Source organism: Tamandua tetradactyla, chromosome 1 (assembly GCF_023851605.1).
Source record: "Tamandua tetradactyla isolate mTamTet1 chromosome 1, mTamTet1.pri, whole genome shotgun sequence".
NCBI lineage: Eukaryota > Metazoa > Chordata > Mammalia > Pilosa > Myrmecophagidae > Tamandua > Tamandua tetradactyla.
Window position 1 is genome coordinate 63,517,481 of NC_135327.1, and position 19,002 is coordinate 63,536,482.

A 19,002-nucleotide genomic window follows, 5' to 3' on the forward strand; every position below is an offset into this window, starting at 1 on the left:
TTATACATCACAGCTAAGTGGGATTTTTACCAGAAATGCAAAGATGGTTCTACATAAGAAAATCATTTAATGTAATACAGCATATTAATAACTTCAATAGGAAAAATCATGATCACATCAATGGATACCAGAAAAAAATTCAATAAAATTCAGCATACTTTTTTGGTAAAAACACTAAAAGGAAGGAATCATAGGAAACTTCTTCAACATCATAAAGGGTATATATGAAAACCTCATAGCCAGCATCATTCACAATGATGAGAAATAACAGCACTCCCCTTAAGATTGGGAATGAGACAAGGATGGCCACTGACACCACTACTATTTAACATTGTGCTAGAAGTTCTAGCTAGAGCAGTTAGGCAGGAGAAAGAAATAAAAGGCAACAAAACAGGTAAGGAAGAAGTAAAGATTTCATTATTTGCAGATGACATGATCCTGTACTTTGCAAATCCTGAGAAATCCATGACAAAGCTACTTGAATTAATAAACAAATATAGTATAATGGCAGGATACAAGATTAATGCAAAAAATAAAAAAATGTTTCAATATGCAGATATTGACCTAAATATGGAGAAAATTAAGGGAAAAAATCCATTCAAAATAGCCACTAAAAGAATCAAGTATTTAGGAATAAAGTTAACCAGGGAAATAAAGGACATGTACATAGAAACCTACAAAATAATGTTTAAAGAAATTAAAGAAGATCTAAACAGATGAAAAGATATTCCATGCTCATGGAGAGGAAGGTTGAATGTTGTTAAGATGTCAGTCCTACCTAACCTGATCTATAGAATCAATGCAATACCAATCAAAATTTCAACAAACTATTTTGAAGCCTTGGAAAAACTAGTAATCAAATTCACTGAGAAGGGGAAGAAACCTCACATAGCTAAAGATATTCCAATAAAGAAGAGTAAAGTGGGAGAATTAATACTTTCTGCTTATTTAAAGCTAACTACAAAGTCACAGTCATCAAAACAGCATGGTATTGGAACAAATATAGAAATGTTGATTAACGGAACTGAATGGAAAGTGTGGAGATTGACAACCAAATTTATGGTCAACTGATCTTTGATATGACTCCCAAATCTACTAAATTGGGACAGAATAGTCTTTTCTATAAATGGGCTCGGGAAAACTGGACATCAATAGTCCAAAGAATGAAAGAGGGCCCATAACTTATGCCTTATACAAAAATTAACTTAAAATGGATCAAAGACCTAAATACAACAGCCAGTACTTTAAAACTCCTGGAAGAAAACATAGGGAAACATATTCAAGGCCTAGTAATAGGAGGTAGTTTCCTGAACTTCCCACTCAGGGCACAAGCAATGAAATTAAAAATAGATAAATGGGAGTGCCTCAGTATCAAAAACTTCTCCGTCTCAAAGGATTTTGTCTAAAAGGTGAAGAATGAGGCAGCCAACTCAATGGGAAAAAATACTCAGAAATCATACACTGGATAAAGGTTTGATATCCTGTGAACATAAAGAAATTATACAACTCAACAACAAAAGAATTAACAGCCCAATTATAAAATGAATATGAACAGACATTTTTTCTGAAGAGCAAATACAAATAGCTAAAAAGCGCATGAAGAGTTGCACATCTTCTTTAGCTTTAAGAGAAATGCAAATTAAAACAATGAGATATCATCTTACAACTGTAAGAATGGCTGCCATTTTTAATGGCAAACAGGAAATTACAAATGTTGGAGAGGATGTGGAGAAATTGGAACACTTATTCCCTGCTATTGGGACTATATAATGGTACATCCACTATGGAAGAGTTTAGTGATTACTCAAAAAACTAAACACGAAGTTGCCCTATGACTTGGCTATACCACTAGTTGGTATATATTCAGAAGAGCTGAAAAGTGACAAACAGAAATCTGCATACTGACATTCATAGTAGGACTACTCACAATCACTAAAAGATAGAAGCAATCCAAGTCCTCATCAATAGATGAGTAGATAAACAAAATGTGGTATATACATGATGGAATATTATGCAGAAGATAAAATGAGGTCCCAAAGCATATGACAATGTGGATGAACTTTGAAAACATAAACCTTAGTGAAATAAGCCAGACACAAAAGGATACTGTATGACCTCAATATTACAACTCCGGTAAAGATGACAATCAGGCAAGCCTAATGAGTTGCTCTGAATGATAGGATAAAAAGTGATCAGTTCCCAGATGAAAAATCAAATGCAACTTCCTCAGATATTTTCCTCTAGTATGATCAAGATGAAGATTTGGGGGACAGATGGGTAAATGTGGTGTTGTCCTGCCCACATTACCCACTCTTTTACAACTCTTTTCTCCCCTCTCTCCATTCCCCTTTCCTCTCCTTTTATTTCTCTCTCTGCCTCTCTTTGTCTATTTCTCTTTTTTTCCCTAAAAAAAGAATAATATATGTATAAATACAAATAAGGTTTTTTAAAGAGGCTCTGGTATGGCCTTCTGCGGAACGATACCCTGGGGGGCGGGGGTGGGCAGGAGCACAGGTATGGTGAGAGGGCCAAGAAAGGAGGCTGGGTGAGATCCTGTTACCCTCCACACCCTCCCTCTAGACCAGCTGTCAGCCCACCTCCAGAACCCTGCAGATCCTTGTACTTACCCCAGAACCTAGACCCACAACTGGCTCCTAGAGCTTCTGGGCATTTGTTAACTCAACACATGGTTGGACAGATGGATGGGTGGAGGGATGAAGGTGTGATTGGATGAAGACTATGCATTGGGGTGTCTTAGAAAAGCTGTTAACTACTTCAATTTCCAGAGTAAGGAAGGCAGGGAGGAGAAAGCAAGGATGAAGTGGATCCCACTGGACCTCCATTCCCCTCACTGGGGGCTCCCTGTCTCCCCCCATTCTTGTGGTGGTGGTGGAGTACAGCAGGTCCTAGTAAGTGCCAGATGGATGAAGAGTGCAGGGGCATAATGCTCCCCAACTTGCTGGGGAGAGGAGGTGACTTGAGGGACAAGAGGTGCTACTTGCCCCACCTGCTGCTTGGGGTCGGGCAGGGACGGGAGCCACTTGGTGGTCACCTCTTTAAGAAAAAGTGTGTATATATATATTTATACATATATGTATATAATGATATATATAATGATACTTTTCTATATACATATATATCAACCATCAATTATCAAATTTTTATCTTACCCATAAATACAACAGTCTGCATCTTTATTAATGATTAACTTTCTTTAAAGTATCAGTCACTATACCATCATGAAATCTAACAAAATTCAGTCGTATATATAAAACACTCGATATTCAATTTTGACAATTGTCTCAAAGATCTTATGTTTTAATGAAGATTCAAACAAGGTACACCTATTGCTTTACCAAATAGTATATAGTTTACTTATGTATGTGCATGTTGTCTCTTTCTCTCAGAAAAACACTACCATTTAGGGGGGGATTTCAGGCTATTTTGTTCTTCACTTTATCTCCAGCATCTAGAACATTTACTGACAGATAGAAGGAATTCAATAAATGCCGAATGAAGGAATGAAGTCAGTGGCATGGATGTAACACTGGGGGGTATGCTTTATAAACATGGTTAAATGTGTTATTTTCTAGCTTAACATTTTGGGAAACCATTCTGACCCTCAATTTTCTCATCTGTAAATGGGACAACTATCACCACTTTGCACAGGTGTTCTGAGAATTAGTAACAATACTTCTACACCACACATTGCTAACTCCCAATTCAGCATTTCTTTCTATTTTTCATTGGAACCGTGTTTGTTAGGTACATCTTTGAGGCATAAGCAGATGAAAGGTGTGTAATAAAGAATGTGGTCCTGCCCAGGAAGAGGCCTGGCTTTTGTCTTGAGTTCCTGGGAGGTAACCCCTAAACCCTTGGACATTTCCAAGTGGAAGTAGCGTCATTGTTATCGATGGTGGGCACCTCAGACCACATCTGAGAGTTTAAGCTAAAGAACAGACTCATGGTGGGCCCCAAAGAATAGGTGATAGGTCTACTTCCAAAATAGTAGGAGCTGAAGACTAAGTTAAACAATGAAGGTTATTGTTCTAGTTTGCTAGCTGCTGGAATGCAATATACCAGAAACGGAATGGCTTTTAAAAGGGGGAATTTAATGAGTTGCTAGTTTACAGTTCTAAGGCCAAGAAAATGTCCCAATTAAAACAAGTCTATAGAAATATCCAATGTGAGGCATCCAGGGAAAGATACCTTGTTTCAGAAGGCTGATGAAGTTCAGGGTTTCTCTCCCAACTGGAAGGGCACATGGTGAACACAGTCAGGGCTTCTCTCTCAGCTGGAAGGACACATGGCAAACACGGCATCATCTGCTATCTTTCTCTCCTGGCTTCCAGTTTAATGAAGCTCCCCAGGGAACATTTTCCTTCTTCATCTCCAAAAGTCACTGGCTCATGGACTCTCTGCTTCGTGGTGCTGCAGCAGTCTCTGCTCTCTCCGAATCTCTTTCATTCCCCAAAATGTTTCCTCTTTTATAAGACTTCAAAAACTTATCAAGATCCACCCAAATGGGTGGAGACACGTCGTCACTTAATCCAGCTTAACAACCACTCGACTAAATCACATCATCCAGGGAGATGATCTGATTACAGTTTCAAACATACAGTACTGAATAGGGAATGGGATTTTGATTAAAACATGGCTTTTCTAGGGGACATATATCCATTCAAACCAGCATGGTCATCATTTTATCAATATGCCATGCCTATGTAATAAAATCTCAGTAAAATTTATGGACACCAAAATTTGGGCAAGCTGCCAAGGTTGACAACTCTGGTCTACTCTCACACGCTGCTAACTTGGAAGATATTGCTGCCTGAGGACAATGGAAACTTTGTAGTTGGAACCCTCGAAGACTTTGCCCTATGTCTTTTCCTTTAGCTAATTTTAACCAATATTCTTTCCCTACAGAGTTCTATAACCATGTAATACATTAGTTCTTTCAATTAGTTCTATGAGTCATTCTAGCAAATTACCATATCTCGTGGTTTGGGAGACCCACCAGCTTGCAGTTGGTGTCACTTGGTATATTGCTTGCAGAGTATTGCTGGGGACTGTACCCCCTATCTATGTGTAATCCTAACTACTTACAGCTGATGTCATAAGTCTTGGGCATGTATCTCAGCCTGGAATATTCTGCTGTCAAACCTTACAGTTGAACTAATTCTGAGTGTCAGATGAAGTAAGATTCACTGGTATTGTATGATTCACTGAAGTTTATGGTTTGGGAGAAGAAAGGATCAGAGTGTGGGGATTGTGAATGGTCGAATCCTGAATAGCCATAAGGTGACTCATGGCATAGAACCACCATTGTGTTGCAGTCAATTTTACAGGGGGTAAGAGAGCTCCCAACGGGCATCTAAATACCATGAATCACTTTCTAGGGAAATGGTGCACTGGATGTATAAGTAAATGCAAACTAAGAAGAAAAAGACAATATATATGACACTTTGTTTATTTCTATCTCTAAAACGAAAGTATAAAAGAGTGTCAGGACAGATCTTGATACTGGGTCAAGCTTGGACCCCAGACTATAAGCTACAGCCATGAGCCTCAGAGAAACTTCTAAAGGGAAAAGTTATGTGAAAGCAATAAATAAGGAATAAAACTCATATGCTGAAAGACAAAGGGGAAAGCAAAGAGACTCATGCCCACAGAGAGGAAATCTTTGTAAAAGAAATGAATAAAGCAGAAACTTATGGGGTAGAAGCAAAGGTTTTAAAGCAGCACTCTCAGAAATTGGATGCAATAATGGCAATCCCTGTTGGTCCCCCAACTTCAAATTACTGTAAACAAAATGGTTTTATTCATCCTAGAGCAGAGAATTTTAAAAGTAGCAAGACAAAAAATGACATTAAGAAAATGTACTTCCAATAACTTGGAGCACAGGTCCTCTAATTTAATCAAAATAAAAACTGCTGAGAGCTTAAGTCCATTGGCCTACCCCCACCCCCAGCTGATGAATTGTCAAAGAGAGGACAGGAAATGTTTCTGGGACTCTAGCATGAGCGCCCCATGCATTGAGAATTCAAATCCTGTTGTTCTAGACTCCACGGGGCTATAGAAGATTTGGAAAATATGGGAATGCATTGGTGATGGGATTTAGGGGAAAATGGAAGGTTTGAATTGAACTTACGTAAAGTGGCTGCATCTCTTCTCTTTCAATGTGTTATGTGGAAAGATACTTAGACTGGGGAATGCTTTTCTTACCTTGTGTAGTAAACAGAAGGCATGCAAATCAGCTCTTGTGCCAAACTGGACAAGTGAGATGGGAACAAACGACTGCCTGAGTCTACACAGGTCATTTATTTTCTGTACAATAGGTTTGTGTGCAATGCAGACCACAGCTTATGACACAAGCCTGTGAATGCCATCCTGTGATGATCACTAGGATTTTGGACAAGGAAATTTCCATTTAAGAGACAATTATTAGCTTGCTGCTAGACTCTAATTGAGACTACCCCTGTGACAGAAAGACATAAAATATTCTCAACCTGAAATTGATGCAATGGCCTGGTCATATGTTCAGGCAGAAGGTCAACAGAAAACTTCTATCGAAAGGGAGACCTGTAAGAGGCACAACCGTATGAAAATCACAGTAGCAAATCTGCAGAGAGCATGAAGCACTGACTTCTGTAAAATCATAAACAAATTAAAACCCTCCTCTTATTCTTCAAATATTTAATCACTGATGCAAAAAATATTCATCAATGGTGCATTAAAAGGACCTACAGAAGCATATTCATTTACCCAAGATTCCAAAATCAGATGTCACATTCTCCTATCCCCAAACCTATAACATTTCCACCATTGCTGTTTATACTTATCTAACAAATATAAAATAATTTGCCCATTTTTCTCAAACACTAACCCAATAATAGAATAACTCTTGTTCAAAACATCCCCAATTTCTTAATAAATGATTTCCCATCATTTACACTGAATACATTTTTTCATCATGAAATCTCTGTACCTCCCCCAAGTGGTTTTATCCTGGTAAAAAAATATTTTTTTTCTTATTTAACGTTCTCATGACCTTTTCTGCTCATTCCATGTTTTCACAATTCCTAAACTGAACATTTTTCACCATACCAAGTCTTGTGTTTCATTGAATGATAATGAATAATAATTACAGACCTAGCAATTCATTCCTATGAAATTCATTCTTTATTTCAAGGATAGATGAAAATTAAGGCACTTCTATATCAAGCACAAAGAATTTCCCATATGTAATTTCTCTGGCTTATCAGAGTGGCAGATGAGGACTTTCTACTTATATTAGAATTATCTTGTGAGTTCTCTCATATGGTATACCATTAGACCAACTACGAAAGGCTTTGCTACACAGCTAACATTCATATGGATTCTCTCCTGAATGAATTTCCTTATATTAACTTAAATAGTACTGGTAATAAAGGCAATACCACGCAGATTACAAACACAAGGTTTCTTTCATATGTGAATTTTCTAGTGTGATGAAAGGTTAAAACTGTGACTGAAATCTCTTCCATATTCAAAAACATAGAGTGAGTTCTCAATTTACATCTAAAGCCAGAATACTGACTGAAGGCTTTCATGATACTCATACATCTCCTCTTAAGTTTGAATACTTTATGTTGTTTAAGTATAGAGAAATCAAGGTTTTCCCAAATAGATAACATTCTTATGGTTCTGTCCACTGTGCATTCTCTCATGTTGCCTAAGGGCAGAACGGTGAGCGAAAGCTTTCCCACACAGTTGACAACCATGGGGTTTCTCTCCAGTGTGAGTTCTCTCATGTTTTCTGAAGGTAGAACAATGAATGAAGGCTTTCCCACATGTACGGCATTCATAGGGTTTCTCTCCAGTGTGTGTTCTCTCATGTTCTCTAAGTGTAGAAGAGTGACTAAAGGTTTTCCTACACAGATGACATTCATGGGGTTTCTCTCCAGTGTGAGTTCTTTCATGTGTTCTGAGAGAAGAAGAATGAATGAAAGCTTTCCCACATGTATGACATTCATAGGGTTTCTCTCCTGTGTGTGTTCTCTCATGTTGTCTAAGATTAAAATACCGATAGAAGGCTTTTCCACATAGATGGCATTCATGGGGTTTCATTCCAGTGTGTGTTGTTTCATGTTGTCTAAGATTGGAATATGAACTGAAGGCTTTCTGACATAGATGGCATTCATGCGGTTTCTCTCCAGTGTGAGTACTCTCATGTCGTCTCAGATTAGAATATTGACTGAAGGCTTTCCCACACGTATTGCATTGATGGGGCTTCTCTCCATTGTGTGTTCTCTCATGTCGTACAAGACTAGAATACTGACTAAAGGTTTTCCCACATATATGACAACCATGGGGTTTCTCTCCAGTGTGAGTTCTCTCATGTTTTCTGAAGGTAGAACAATAAATGAAAGCTTTCCCACATGTGTGGCATTCATAGGGTTTCTCTCCAGTATGTGTTCTCTCATGTTGTCTAAGAGTAGAAGATTGGCTGAAGGTTTTCCCACACAGACAACATTCATGGGGTTTCTCTCCATTGTGTATTCTCTCATGTCGTTTGAGATTACCATACTGACTAAAGGTTTTCCCACATAGATGGCATCCATGAGGTTTCTCTCCATTGTGTATTCTCTCATGTCGCCTGAGATTAGAATACTGACTAAAGGCTTTCCCACATAAATTACATTCACAGGACTTCTCTCCAGTGTGGATCCTCTCATGTTGTCTGACGTCAAAAAATCTAATGAAAGTTTTCCCACATGGAAGACATTCACATAGTTTGCTGGCAGTTCGAGTTCCATTGTACTGTCTGTGGCCAGTCATTTTAAGAAAGGCTTTAGGACTCTGATGGCATTCATAAGATTTACTTCTAGCATGACTCTGCCTTTGTTGATTAAAAGATGACTGGTCACTGAGGACATTTCCAAGCGGTTTGCTTAAATATGGCTTCTTTCTCATGGGAATTAATGCATGTTGAGTCACTGTGGATCTGGGAGTGGAATCCTCTTGCATATACGTAGGTGCAAAAGAATTATTTTGACTGTGAGACATTTCCTGTGGGGAATTAGATGAGAAATTGTAAAACATGTGTCCATATACATACATTTCTTCATTTCTCTACAATGAATTCTCAAGTAATTCTTCAGTGATAATCTCCAATTAAAATCTTTCCCATGTCAGTTTCATATACACACTACTGACCTGCATGCATGGAGACTTTCTCTATTATATCAGACCAATTTCAAAGTTATCCAATCAAATTTGAACTTCAAGATGTTTCAAAATTTATACATTTAAACCATGTTTAAGCAATCATATTTTTAATGAAAATTCAGCTTCGAGTTCTGTGTTCAATTTAACTTCTCAGTAAATTCAAAATATCAGATTTTTGCTGGATTAGCATTTCACAACTAGGTGATTGTACTGAATTACTAATTTATTCAATCCCAGGCACCTATTTGGAAAAATAAGGTTCACACCAAAGAAGCTTACCGATGACATGGTGTTAGAATTGTCTTTCTTGCAGGTAAGTTGCATGAATACCATTTCTTCCTTTTTACAGGTAATATTCTTGCCTATAATTACTGGGGTAAAACCACAATAAACTGTTAAGAGTTCATAATGGGAATGAAAATGCTGGTGGTCCTAAATATTATTCTCAGTATGATCCAAATATTGACACTTGAATATCAAATTAAGTAATAGGCTAGGCAAAATAAAATATTCTAGGACACTAACAATCAAAAAATATTCTCAGGATTGAAATATGAAAAAAATAAAAAGAAGTTATGTTAGGGACATAAAAATAGAGAAAATCTTTCAAGAGTAAGACCAGAATAAGGCTCATTATGTGAAATTTTAATTCCAATAGTACATGAATATCCCTTTCCTAAAGTCAAAGACACTTCACTTGGTAAGTGTATAGAATAATGATCTGATATGATGAAACTTCTCCCAATACCCATGCCTATGTTTCAGAAATCATAACTCACTTAGGGAAATCTGAAGCTGATATTTCCAAGGACTCAATCACAAACTGATGAGGTTCCTCCAGAACTGATGCACAGGATCCTAGAGCTCACCTGGATTCTGGTTTTGGAGAAATACTATTTCTTCTCTCCACACTTCCTGTACTTGTGGTAACTGGGAAAGTACATCTGATTTGCAGACCTGACATCCTGTTTGTAGGAAAAAAGACACCTGGAATCTTAATTGTGTTAATCATGCATTATCAAGTCCATAGAAGGCCACCAAAGAGAAAGGTAAGCATTGAAGGTCAGCAGTAAAAGTACTTTGAGCACAGACCACTGACAATATTTCAACAGCAAAGGGTAACTCAAAAGTGGGGACCTATGATTCTGCTGTCCATGTACAATTTCAAAGAGAAACTAGAGAGCCCTCCATATTCTAAATGGGTAGATACTTGATGGTTCCACAGCTGTTGATTATTTTCAAAAATACTACAAAGACCATAAACTCCACCAAGATGATATAAATTCTATCGAGACAATGATATATGTGGTATTTTTATATTGTGTTCTGAAGACAGCAATACCCATAAAGCAGAATAATTATTTTAAAATGTTTAGTCACTCATTTATAATTAAAAAATTATTCAGTGGCTATTCAGCACTCCTCTAAGTGTTGGACATTGAGACTTAACAAAGACATTAAGTTGTTTCAAGAAGTTTAAATTCTATGAGTGTGAATTTAATGTAAGAAAATAGTTTAGGGTGGTGCGACAGTGGCTCAGTGGCAGAATTCTCACCCACTATGCTGGAGACCTGGGTTCAATTCCCCGTGCCTGACATTGTAAAAAACAAACAAACAAAAATAGTTTAAAATATATTTCATTTAGGTGGTTATATGTGTGACAAAATAATTTAAATGTATACACAATATAATATATATAAGTATAAAGGATGTAAAAAGCATATCCTACAATATGGAGAAACTGACTTAGATACCTGAAATAAATAAATAGGATATATGATAGACATGATAGCTAAATATCAATGATAGGTAAATTTTTAGACTCACCCACTGCGATCAGATGATTGATAGTCTGCAGCATCACATCTCGAAACAGTTTTCTCTGGAATGTGTCTAGCAATGCCCATTCTTCTTGGGTGAAGTCTACAGCTACATCTTTGTAGGTCATTAAATTCTAACATATCACAGAAATATGGGGTCACACAAGGGCATCCTTACCAACATACTGTGAAGCTCAAAATGACAGAACTAATGAAGCAGAGACTTTGTTTATAAAGCTGAATATGTTTAGAATTCCAATAAGATCACTCTCCAAGCTGAACCGCCATCTGCCTTTAAGATACACTCACAAACCCATAGACATTCTGATGATAATACAACTCCATTGTAAAGAAGTATCACATAACATGTGAAGTGATATACATCCGGAAATTTAACTTGTAAACATAACTTTCTGATGCTCATTATAATATGTGCTCTATAGCATCTATAACTAAAATGATCTTTCCCTTGAATTTCAGGTAAATCTACCCACTCATCATAAGACAAGAAATATCCATGGTGTACCATCTTTAAATAAAGGCTATAGTTAGATTATTCTTGCTATGGATGATCTCACTTTCCTTATTTATATAATTGTCTAACATTACGTTATGTATTTGAACAGATTGAATGCACTAATGAGTGAAGTATTCTTTTGAAATTCAATTCACTGGTCTATTATTCATTAAAATGGTGGGGCACTTGGAGGGAATATCTAGAATTCTGGATAACTTAACATGTTTCATACAGACCTCTGGACCATGTAGAATTTTCCATAACTGAGTGGTTCCTGATAATGTTAAGTACAGCTGGTTCAGGACTACAAGTAAGGGACCCTTGAGATGACTGTATTGAAAGATGGCCCTAGTCTGGCCATTTGTGTGGTAGAAGAACTCCCATTCTCAACATTTTCAGGGGCCCAAAACACCAGTTTCATTGTTCCCCATATCTTCACCTCATTCATTCAAGATGAAAAGAAACCACATTTTGCTTCTGGTCTCTTTGAATCTTCAAAAATTTTCACTACCATAAATTTTATTCTACTTAAATGAATAATACTTCCTGTAAATTGCATCCATTTAAAAATTGTGAATAAAACTGATTACAAAAACTGAAGTTGGGAAATTAGGAACAACAGTCGTTAAGGTAAATTTTAATTTTCTTTGAGTGTGCGTGTGTGTGTATTACAAAGTGTATATACTTCATATATTATATTGTATATATATATTGAATATATGTTTGAATTATATATATTGAATGAATACATATATTCAATATATTCTAAAAACAGATTAAGAATAGTAAAATGGGGGAAAATAAATGAACAATTTCTCATTTCCCTTCATTTCTAACTTCCTCTTGTGCTGCAGTCAACAATGCAATCTTACATCAACGTTCCTGTAAAACTGGATTGCTGAATGCACTTGCTGAAATATCGATCTCCACACTGACTTAATTTCTTCTCTATCCATGAGGGCATTTTTTCTACAATGAGGCAAAAAAAATATATCTTTCATTTCTACAGAGAATATACAACCTTATGAGAGACTGGAGAAACTACTGTCATGTTGGGAAGGAAATTACTTATTGATGAGCCCCAAATATACCATAATTATTCTTAAGTCAGAACATACTTACCCGAAGCTCAGATCCTTAAATAGCTCATGAATGGACTAGGAATGGTTAAGCCAATAGGAGAAACGACCCCATCTGCATACAAGTGTGTAACTTCACTTAAAGAAGTCCCTACACACAAACTTCAGTCAGACCTTGCTAACTATCATAACCAGCTGTGTTAGATTCAGTTGTCAACTTGGCCAGGTGAGTATACCTAGCCTTGTTGCTATGGACATAAGCCAATGGTACGTGAACCTCATCTGTTGCTAATTACATCTGCAGTTGGCTAGGAGGCGTGTCTGCTGCAATGAGTGACGTTTGACTTAATTGGCTGGTGCTTAAATGAGAGATAGCAAAGCAGCACTGCTAAGCAGCTTGACATTCCTCATCTCAGCACTTGCAGCTCAGCCCAGGCCTTTGGAGATGCAGAAAGAAGTCACCCCGGGGAAGTTGTTGGAACCCAGGGGCCTGGAGAGAAGACCAGCAGAGACTATCTTGTGCCTTCCACATAAGAAAGAACCTCAGCGGAAAGTTAGCTGCCTTTCCTCTGAAGAACCAACAAAATAAATTCTCTTTTATTAAAAGCCAATCCGTCTCTGGTGTGTTGCATTCCGGCAGCTAGCAAACTAGAACACCAGCCAACCCCCAACCAGGACCTTTCCAGCCAATCCTAAAGAACACCAGGCCAATATCAGATTCCACAAGAGTTCCACGCACTAGAGTAACTTTCCAGAAACCTACAATCTCCAGATGGGTCCCTGTTCCAGATTAGTCCTGAAACCTTGCCCAGCCTCTCCAGAACATCAGATAGTTCCATCTTCCTACCCCATAAATAGTGACAGACACTTCCAATATGAAAAATTTAAAACTGCCATAGTCCAAACACCCCAAAAGAGAGAGATGGAAAGATCAAAGGTGATAGTGGAGTTATACAGAGAAGACAGGATTTAACAAATGAATATGAATGCTGAATCATTAATTTGGTACCTCTTTTAGCCTCCAGTATTTTAGAGCAGCTAGAAGTAAAAATCTAAAATTGTGAAATTGTAATTCATGCCAAACTCTGATATATGTTCTACAACTAATTGTGGTGCTGTGCTTTGAAATTTACTTTTTTGTATATGTTACCTTTCATAAAAAAAGAAGGAAAAAAAAAAGCTATGGATTTAACAAATGAGTATGACTGCTGAATCATTATATTTCTTTTAGTCTCCAGAGTCTTGGAGCAGCTAGAAAGAAAAACCTAAAATTGTGGAACTGTAATCCATACCAAACTCTGAAATCTGTTGTATAACTAATTATTGTGGTATGCTTTGAAATTTATTGTTTTGCATATATGTTATTTTTCACAATTGAAAAAAAAGTAGGTCACAATCACAAAAATTTGTATGACTGCTGAATCATTATACTGAGATTGTGTTTAGCCTCCAGTGTCTTGGAGTAGCTAGAAGGAAAAGTCTAAAATTGTAGAACTGTAACCCATACCAAACTCTGAAATCTGTTCATTAACTCCTTGTTACAATGTACTTTGAAATATATGGAGTTTTTGTATATATATTTCATGATAGAAAATGTTTTTAAAAAAGTCCCTACTCACCTGTGGTTGCATTGTCAATAGTTCAGCTGACAACTGTCTTCATTTGGATTTTTCACTCATAACCAGACAAGCTACAGGTGAGCAAAGCTGAGAACAGAGATAGAAACTCTTAGACTCAGGTCTTGGCCACAATTTCCAGACTTACCTGTCATGAATCTCAAGCCATTCACATGTGAGGAAACCCAGTCCAATCACCAGGAATGTGAAGTCTGCTCCAAGAGAATCAAGTGTGCTCCAAGAGAATCAAGAATCAAGGGATCCTGGGTTCTCAACCAAATAATGAAGATATGAATATATTAAATTTACAGATAAGAACACAACAACCAGCCAATTGTATGTGTTAATTATCCGATGGTGTTCAGAGACTTTAATTCACTTCCTGATTTCAAACCACAGGAACACATGACCCATGTCACATCCAGAATTAGGTCTCTACCATCAGAGAAAGCAGTGTGGAATTTCTCAGCTATAATTATGCTTGGTGTATGCATTAGCATTGGTACTTCAATATCCATCCTTGTTTTCCGAACACTCCCTCCCTACTCTAATATTCACCTGTCATTCTAGGTACATTTCTCCTAAATCAGCTTTGTCTTTAAAGTGTGATGTATAACAATGTAACTATCTCAACACTGAGTTATCGCTCTCACCTCAATACATTTGGATACCAACCAAGAAATGATATATATAATTATGAGGTATATCTATTAAAGTTCTTGTTTAATTTGGAGGGATCAATGGCTCTTGCAATGTAAATCTAATCATGAAAATCCCCTGCATCAGAAAATAGCAGCAGTATATGGGTCAAAATTGTTGTCATATCCCACAATCTTCATGGGATAAAGGGGCTCAGAAGATATAGAGCGAGGAGATTTGGGAGAAAATCAGTTTGCTCACTCTGATATTTTTGTGAGGGATAGCTGAAATATTTTTTGCATATTACTCATCATCAGCTGTGACTTACCAAATTTCATTATTTGTATATGTGAACAATGCCAGAGACCATTCAATTCCTGGAGCTTGCCCATGCCAAAAACAAACAAACAAACATATAATATATATGAACAAATGTGTAAAATGTAAATTTTCCTCTAAAATATCAATAATGATTACATGCAGTTCATGGACAAATGATTATGTGACATAAACAGTGATAAGACTAACTTACTCTTTGTACCTGAAATTCAGAGACAAATGGTTGTATTTTTAAACTTTTAAAAGTTCAATCCTCATACTAATCCTTATGATAAAGGTTAATTTACTCCATATACTTTGAAAATATTTCTGATGTCCCTGTATTTACCCCATCAGTAAATACACTTCCCTTACATTGCTTCAAATGATGACTAATCAACATCATGAAAGACTGCTCCTAAATGATGCTACCATCTCCAAAGAAGTCCCCATATATAAATCCAGTTTGTGGTTCTCAGTATATAACTTGAAACCAAAGAACTACTGGAACATGATATCCTTTAGGTAACTTGTTTTTCTTAGGTTTCTCTGACATCTCAGTCCTGAGTGTATTCAACTGATTCTAATCACTTGTTCTTCTTACATTCTGTATGGTACTCCTCAAACAATGTTAGGACATCAAGACAATATTATCCATTCTCTTCTTTCCCATTTCTAGAGCTGATGTAACTGGGGAAGTAAAAAAGTTACTTATCAATAACACAAATATTTTAAGATACTACTTTGAAAGAACAAAATGCACAAATTGACAGTAGTTATAAAAAGGTATGGTAAGGCAAGCCTACATAGAGACTGAAGTACTAAACAAGAGATTCATATGTGTTCAGTGTATGATTTAACTGTTACCCATTGTTTCCAGCCTAATGACCCTTGAAATGAACACAAATGTCTGATTGTCACCCAGCACAATCATCCTATTTTGATGTCATTTCCCTTGTTTAAGAAGCTCTATTGCAAGTGGATATGTTGTTTGGCAGGAGACAGCAAAAGTGAGTCCTGCCTTCACATCACTAGAAATCCTGTGATTTCCACTGCTAAAGTTTGCTAGCTGCCAGAATGCAATATACCAGAACTGAATGGTTCTTAAAAAGGGGAATTTAATAAGTTGCAAGTTTACAGTTTTCAGGTTGTGGAAATGTCTAAATTAAGGCAAGTCTATAGAAATGTCTGATTTAAGGCACCCAGGGAAAGATACCTTGATTCAAGAAGGTCGATGAGTGTCAGGGTTTCTCTCTCAGCTGGACGGGCCCATGGTGAACATGGTAACAATCTGCTAGTTTTCTCTCTAGACTTCCTACTTTATGAAGCTCCCTGGGAGGTGTTTTCCTTCTTCATCTCTAAAAGGCGCTGGCTGGTAGACTCTGCTTTGTGGTTCTGCAGTTTTCTTGTTCTCAAAAGGAACTCTCTCTGAAATGTCTCCTTTTATAGGATTCCAGTATACTAATCAAGATTCATGTAGAATGGGTAGAGACACATATCCATCTAATCAAGTTTAATATGCACAACTGGTTGAGTCACATCTCCATGGAGATAACCTAATCCTTTTTCAACCTATAGTACTGAATAGGGATTAGAAGAAACCGTTGCTCCCACAAGACTGATTAGGATTAAAATGTGGCTTTTCTAGGATACAAATCCTTTCAAGCGAGCACACTCACCTAAGCTCAAAGCGAGTTTTGCCATATTTTCCATACTCAGCAGAAGCATGTCAGTTATCCTGTTCATGCATGTATTTACTTTATTACTCATCTACCCATACACTTGCCTCTATGCTGCTCACTTTTCAGAGCATGAGAGGATCATTAGCCAAAATCTCTCAGCACCAAATTCAATTATTTTATGCACCCATTTATTTAAATATAGCTCAAATAAGCACATTTTTTTAGTCATTTAGAGACTATCAACTTTGCAGACCTTCATAAGCCTGCACACAATATCACCCAACCATAGATAAGGCAAAGGCAATAGCTGTAAAAGACTTAAACCACTACTATACTTTGGCGCTCTCTTACTCAGAGATTCCCTACCATGCTTCTGGTTGACATCAAGACACATCAGTCCATGCATGCTCTGATTTTCCAATTACCCTGGAATTCCTGCACTTTTCACCTTTTGGCTCATAGACTCATACCACTGACTCTGGAAGGTCACCTGCTGAAAGGAACTTACCTTCTCTCACCAACTTGTCCAAGTACTGCCAAAAGACAGCTTGTTGTGTGCTATTTTAATCTCATGTTCGGGTCTTTTCTTTGAGCAGTGATATCCTCAAACTCACCAAATCTGGCTTTTTTATCTGCGGTCTCTATGCAGAGTTTAGCTCTTAAATACATCAGACCTGGTAAGGACCATTAGTTTGACCCACCTCCCCAACTATAGTATAAATTCTTAGCAGAGATACTGTCTTCTAACTCCCTTCCTCAAAATACCAATAATTCATTGAATGACTGATTAATTGGTTCCCCTATGGAGTGACTGCTAAGATGGTTATTACAGGACAGACCTTTTTCGTAAAACAACAGGAAATAACTGTTTGAATATGCAGTATTTTAAGAAATTTAGACACAGAACAGGCAGTGATTCTGACAGCTTGGACCATTCACATGGTAGTGACAGAGCCAAAGCAGTGGTCACAGCATTGAAACTTAGGAAGGAATTGTTCTTTATTTTCAAGTGGAACAGACAAAATCTTGACGAAGGGTAATACCTGGATTAAATAAATTAATTCATTTTTGCCTTAAAAACAAGCGTGACACAAATTTGACCTACAGAAGAGATTTTTTTAATATTCTGAAGCAATAATAGTCCAAAGAGTAATATGAAGTAATAACTATTAACAAGCAATAAAGATTTGCAGTACACTTCAGAGCACATTACTACTATAAAAAAAAATTTGAGAGTTGGCTGGGGTTGGTCATTGAGACTGCCTGAAAATTTTCATTTTTGAGCATTTTGTATGGGAATTTTCTACAACAATTACCACAGTATAATTAATTCCCATTGTGCTTATCACTCGGCTTCAACAATTGTTCAATACCTGGACAATTTTATACCATTTGCACTCACACTTTTACCCCAATCTAGTCATACTGGATGATTTTAATACAAATAAAAAAAACCCTATCATGTTCTTAAATACTTAAAATGCATATTTCTAAAAGATCAGAAGGTAGTTATTTTTAAATAGACCCAAAATACTATTACTACATCTAAAATTTAATAATTATTTAACACTATCAAATATCCAGCTACAGAATTGACAATGAATCATTTCAGAATTCCTTGCAATTATTTTAAAATATTTTATTGAAAATCTCTTCTAAATTAACAGAAATATTATGTATAGCCACAACTATATATAGAAGTAGATTAAAAAACTTGCGTGAAATTTTTGAACTGATAAACTTTGAAAAATTTCTCCAACGAAACATACACATATTTTTAAACAAATATATGAACGGAATGATGTATTTGCTTTTTGGGTTAGGGTTTTTGCCCTTCTGTCAAAACATTACACACATAAGAAATCATCAATCTAGTATTCCCCTTTCTAAGATTTTTCCTACATGTTTATAGCACTGCTCACGACACTGGCAACAAGTAGTGAAGAATAAACAAAGGCAAAAGACTATCTGATTTTACCTTCCAGAGTTACATACACATATATAAAAACATAATTTAAAGAAAGAATTCTATTTGGCTATCAACATATTAGACTCTTCTCTGAATCTTGATTTTCTCCCTTGGTATCATCAAATCAACTTGTTTAACTCTTATTCATCCTT

General features: G+C 36.6%; 1 protein-coding gene and 1 long non-coding RNA gene across 2 annotated transcripts in view; one reads left to right on the forward strand and one right to left on the reverse strand.

The window, feature by feature from the left end:
• The window catches only part of LOC143648172 (uncharacterized), a 28,899-nt gene extending 17,307 nt beyond the window's left edge, over positions 1–11,592 (forward strand). Inside the window, exons 2-4 of the long non-coding RNA XR_013158421.1 lie at positions 9,448–9,523; positions 9,976–10,259; positions 11,511–11,592. This is a non-coding gene — a long non-coding RNA (uncharacterized LOC143648172). The remainder of the gene's footprint in view (positions 1–9,447; positions 9,524–9,975; positions 10,260–11,510) is intronic.
• Positions 6,307–18,442, reverse strand: LOC143648119 (uncharacterized). The gene is made up of 5 exons (XM_077117690.1): positions 14,246–18,442; positions 11,038–11,164; positions 10,080–10,175; positions 9,490–9,581; positions 6,307–9,051 (listed from the first exon to the last, which is right to left on the reverse strand). Exons 1-5 carry the CDS (start codon positions 14,255–14,257, stop codon positions 7,651–7,653), a joined length of 1,728 nt encoding a protein of 575 aa, XP_076973805.1. The 5' UTR covers positions 14,258–18,442; the 3' UTR covers positions 6,307–7,650.
• Between the last annotated feature and the right edge of the window lie 560 nt (positions 18,443–19,002).

Coding starts and splice junctions, on each gene's coding strand:
- LOC143648119 (XM_077117690.1), bottom strand. Junction 10,176..11,037: donor CAATCATCTGATCGCAGTGG/GTGAGTCTAAAA, acceptor TCCTACAAACAG/GATGTCAGGTCTGCAAATCA. Junction 9,052..9,489: donor ATTCTAACACCATGTCATCG/GTAAGCTTCTTT, acceptor AATTCCCCACAG/GAAATGTCTCACAGTCAAAA.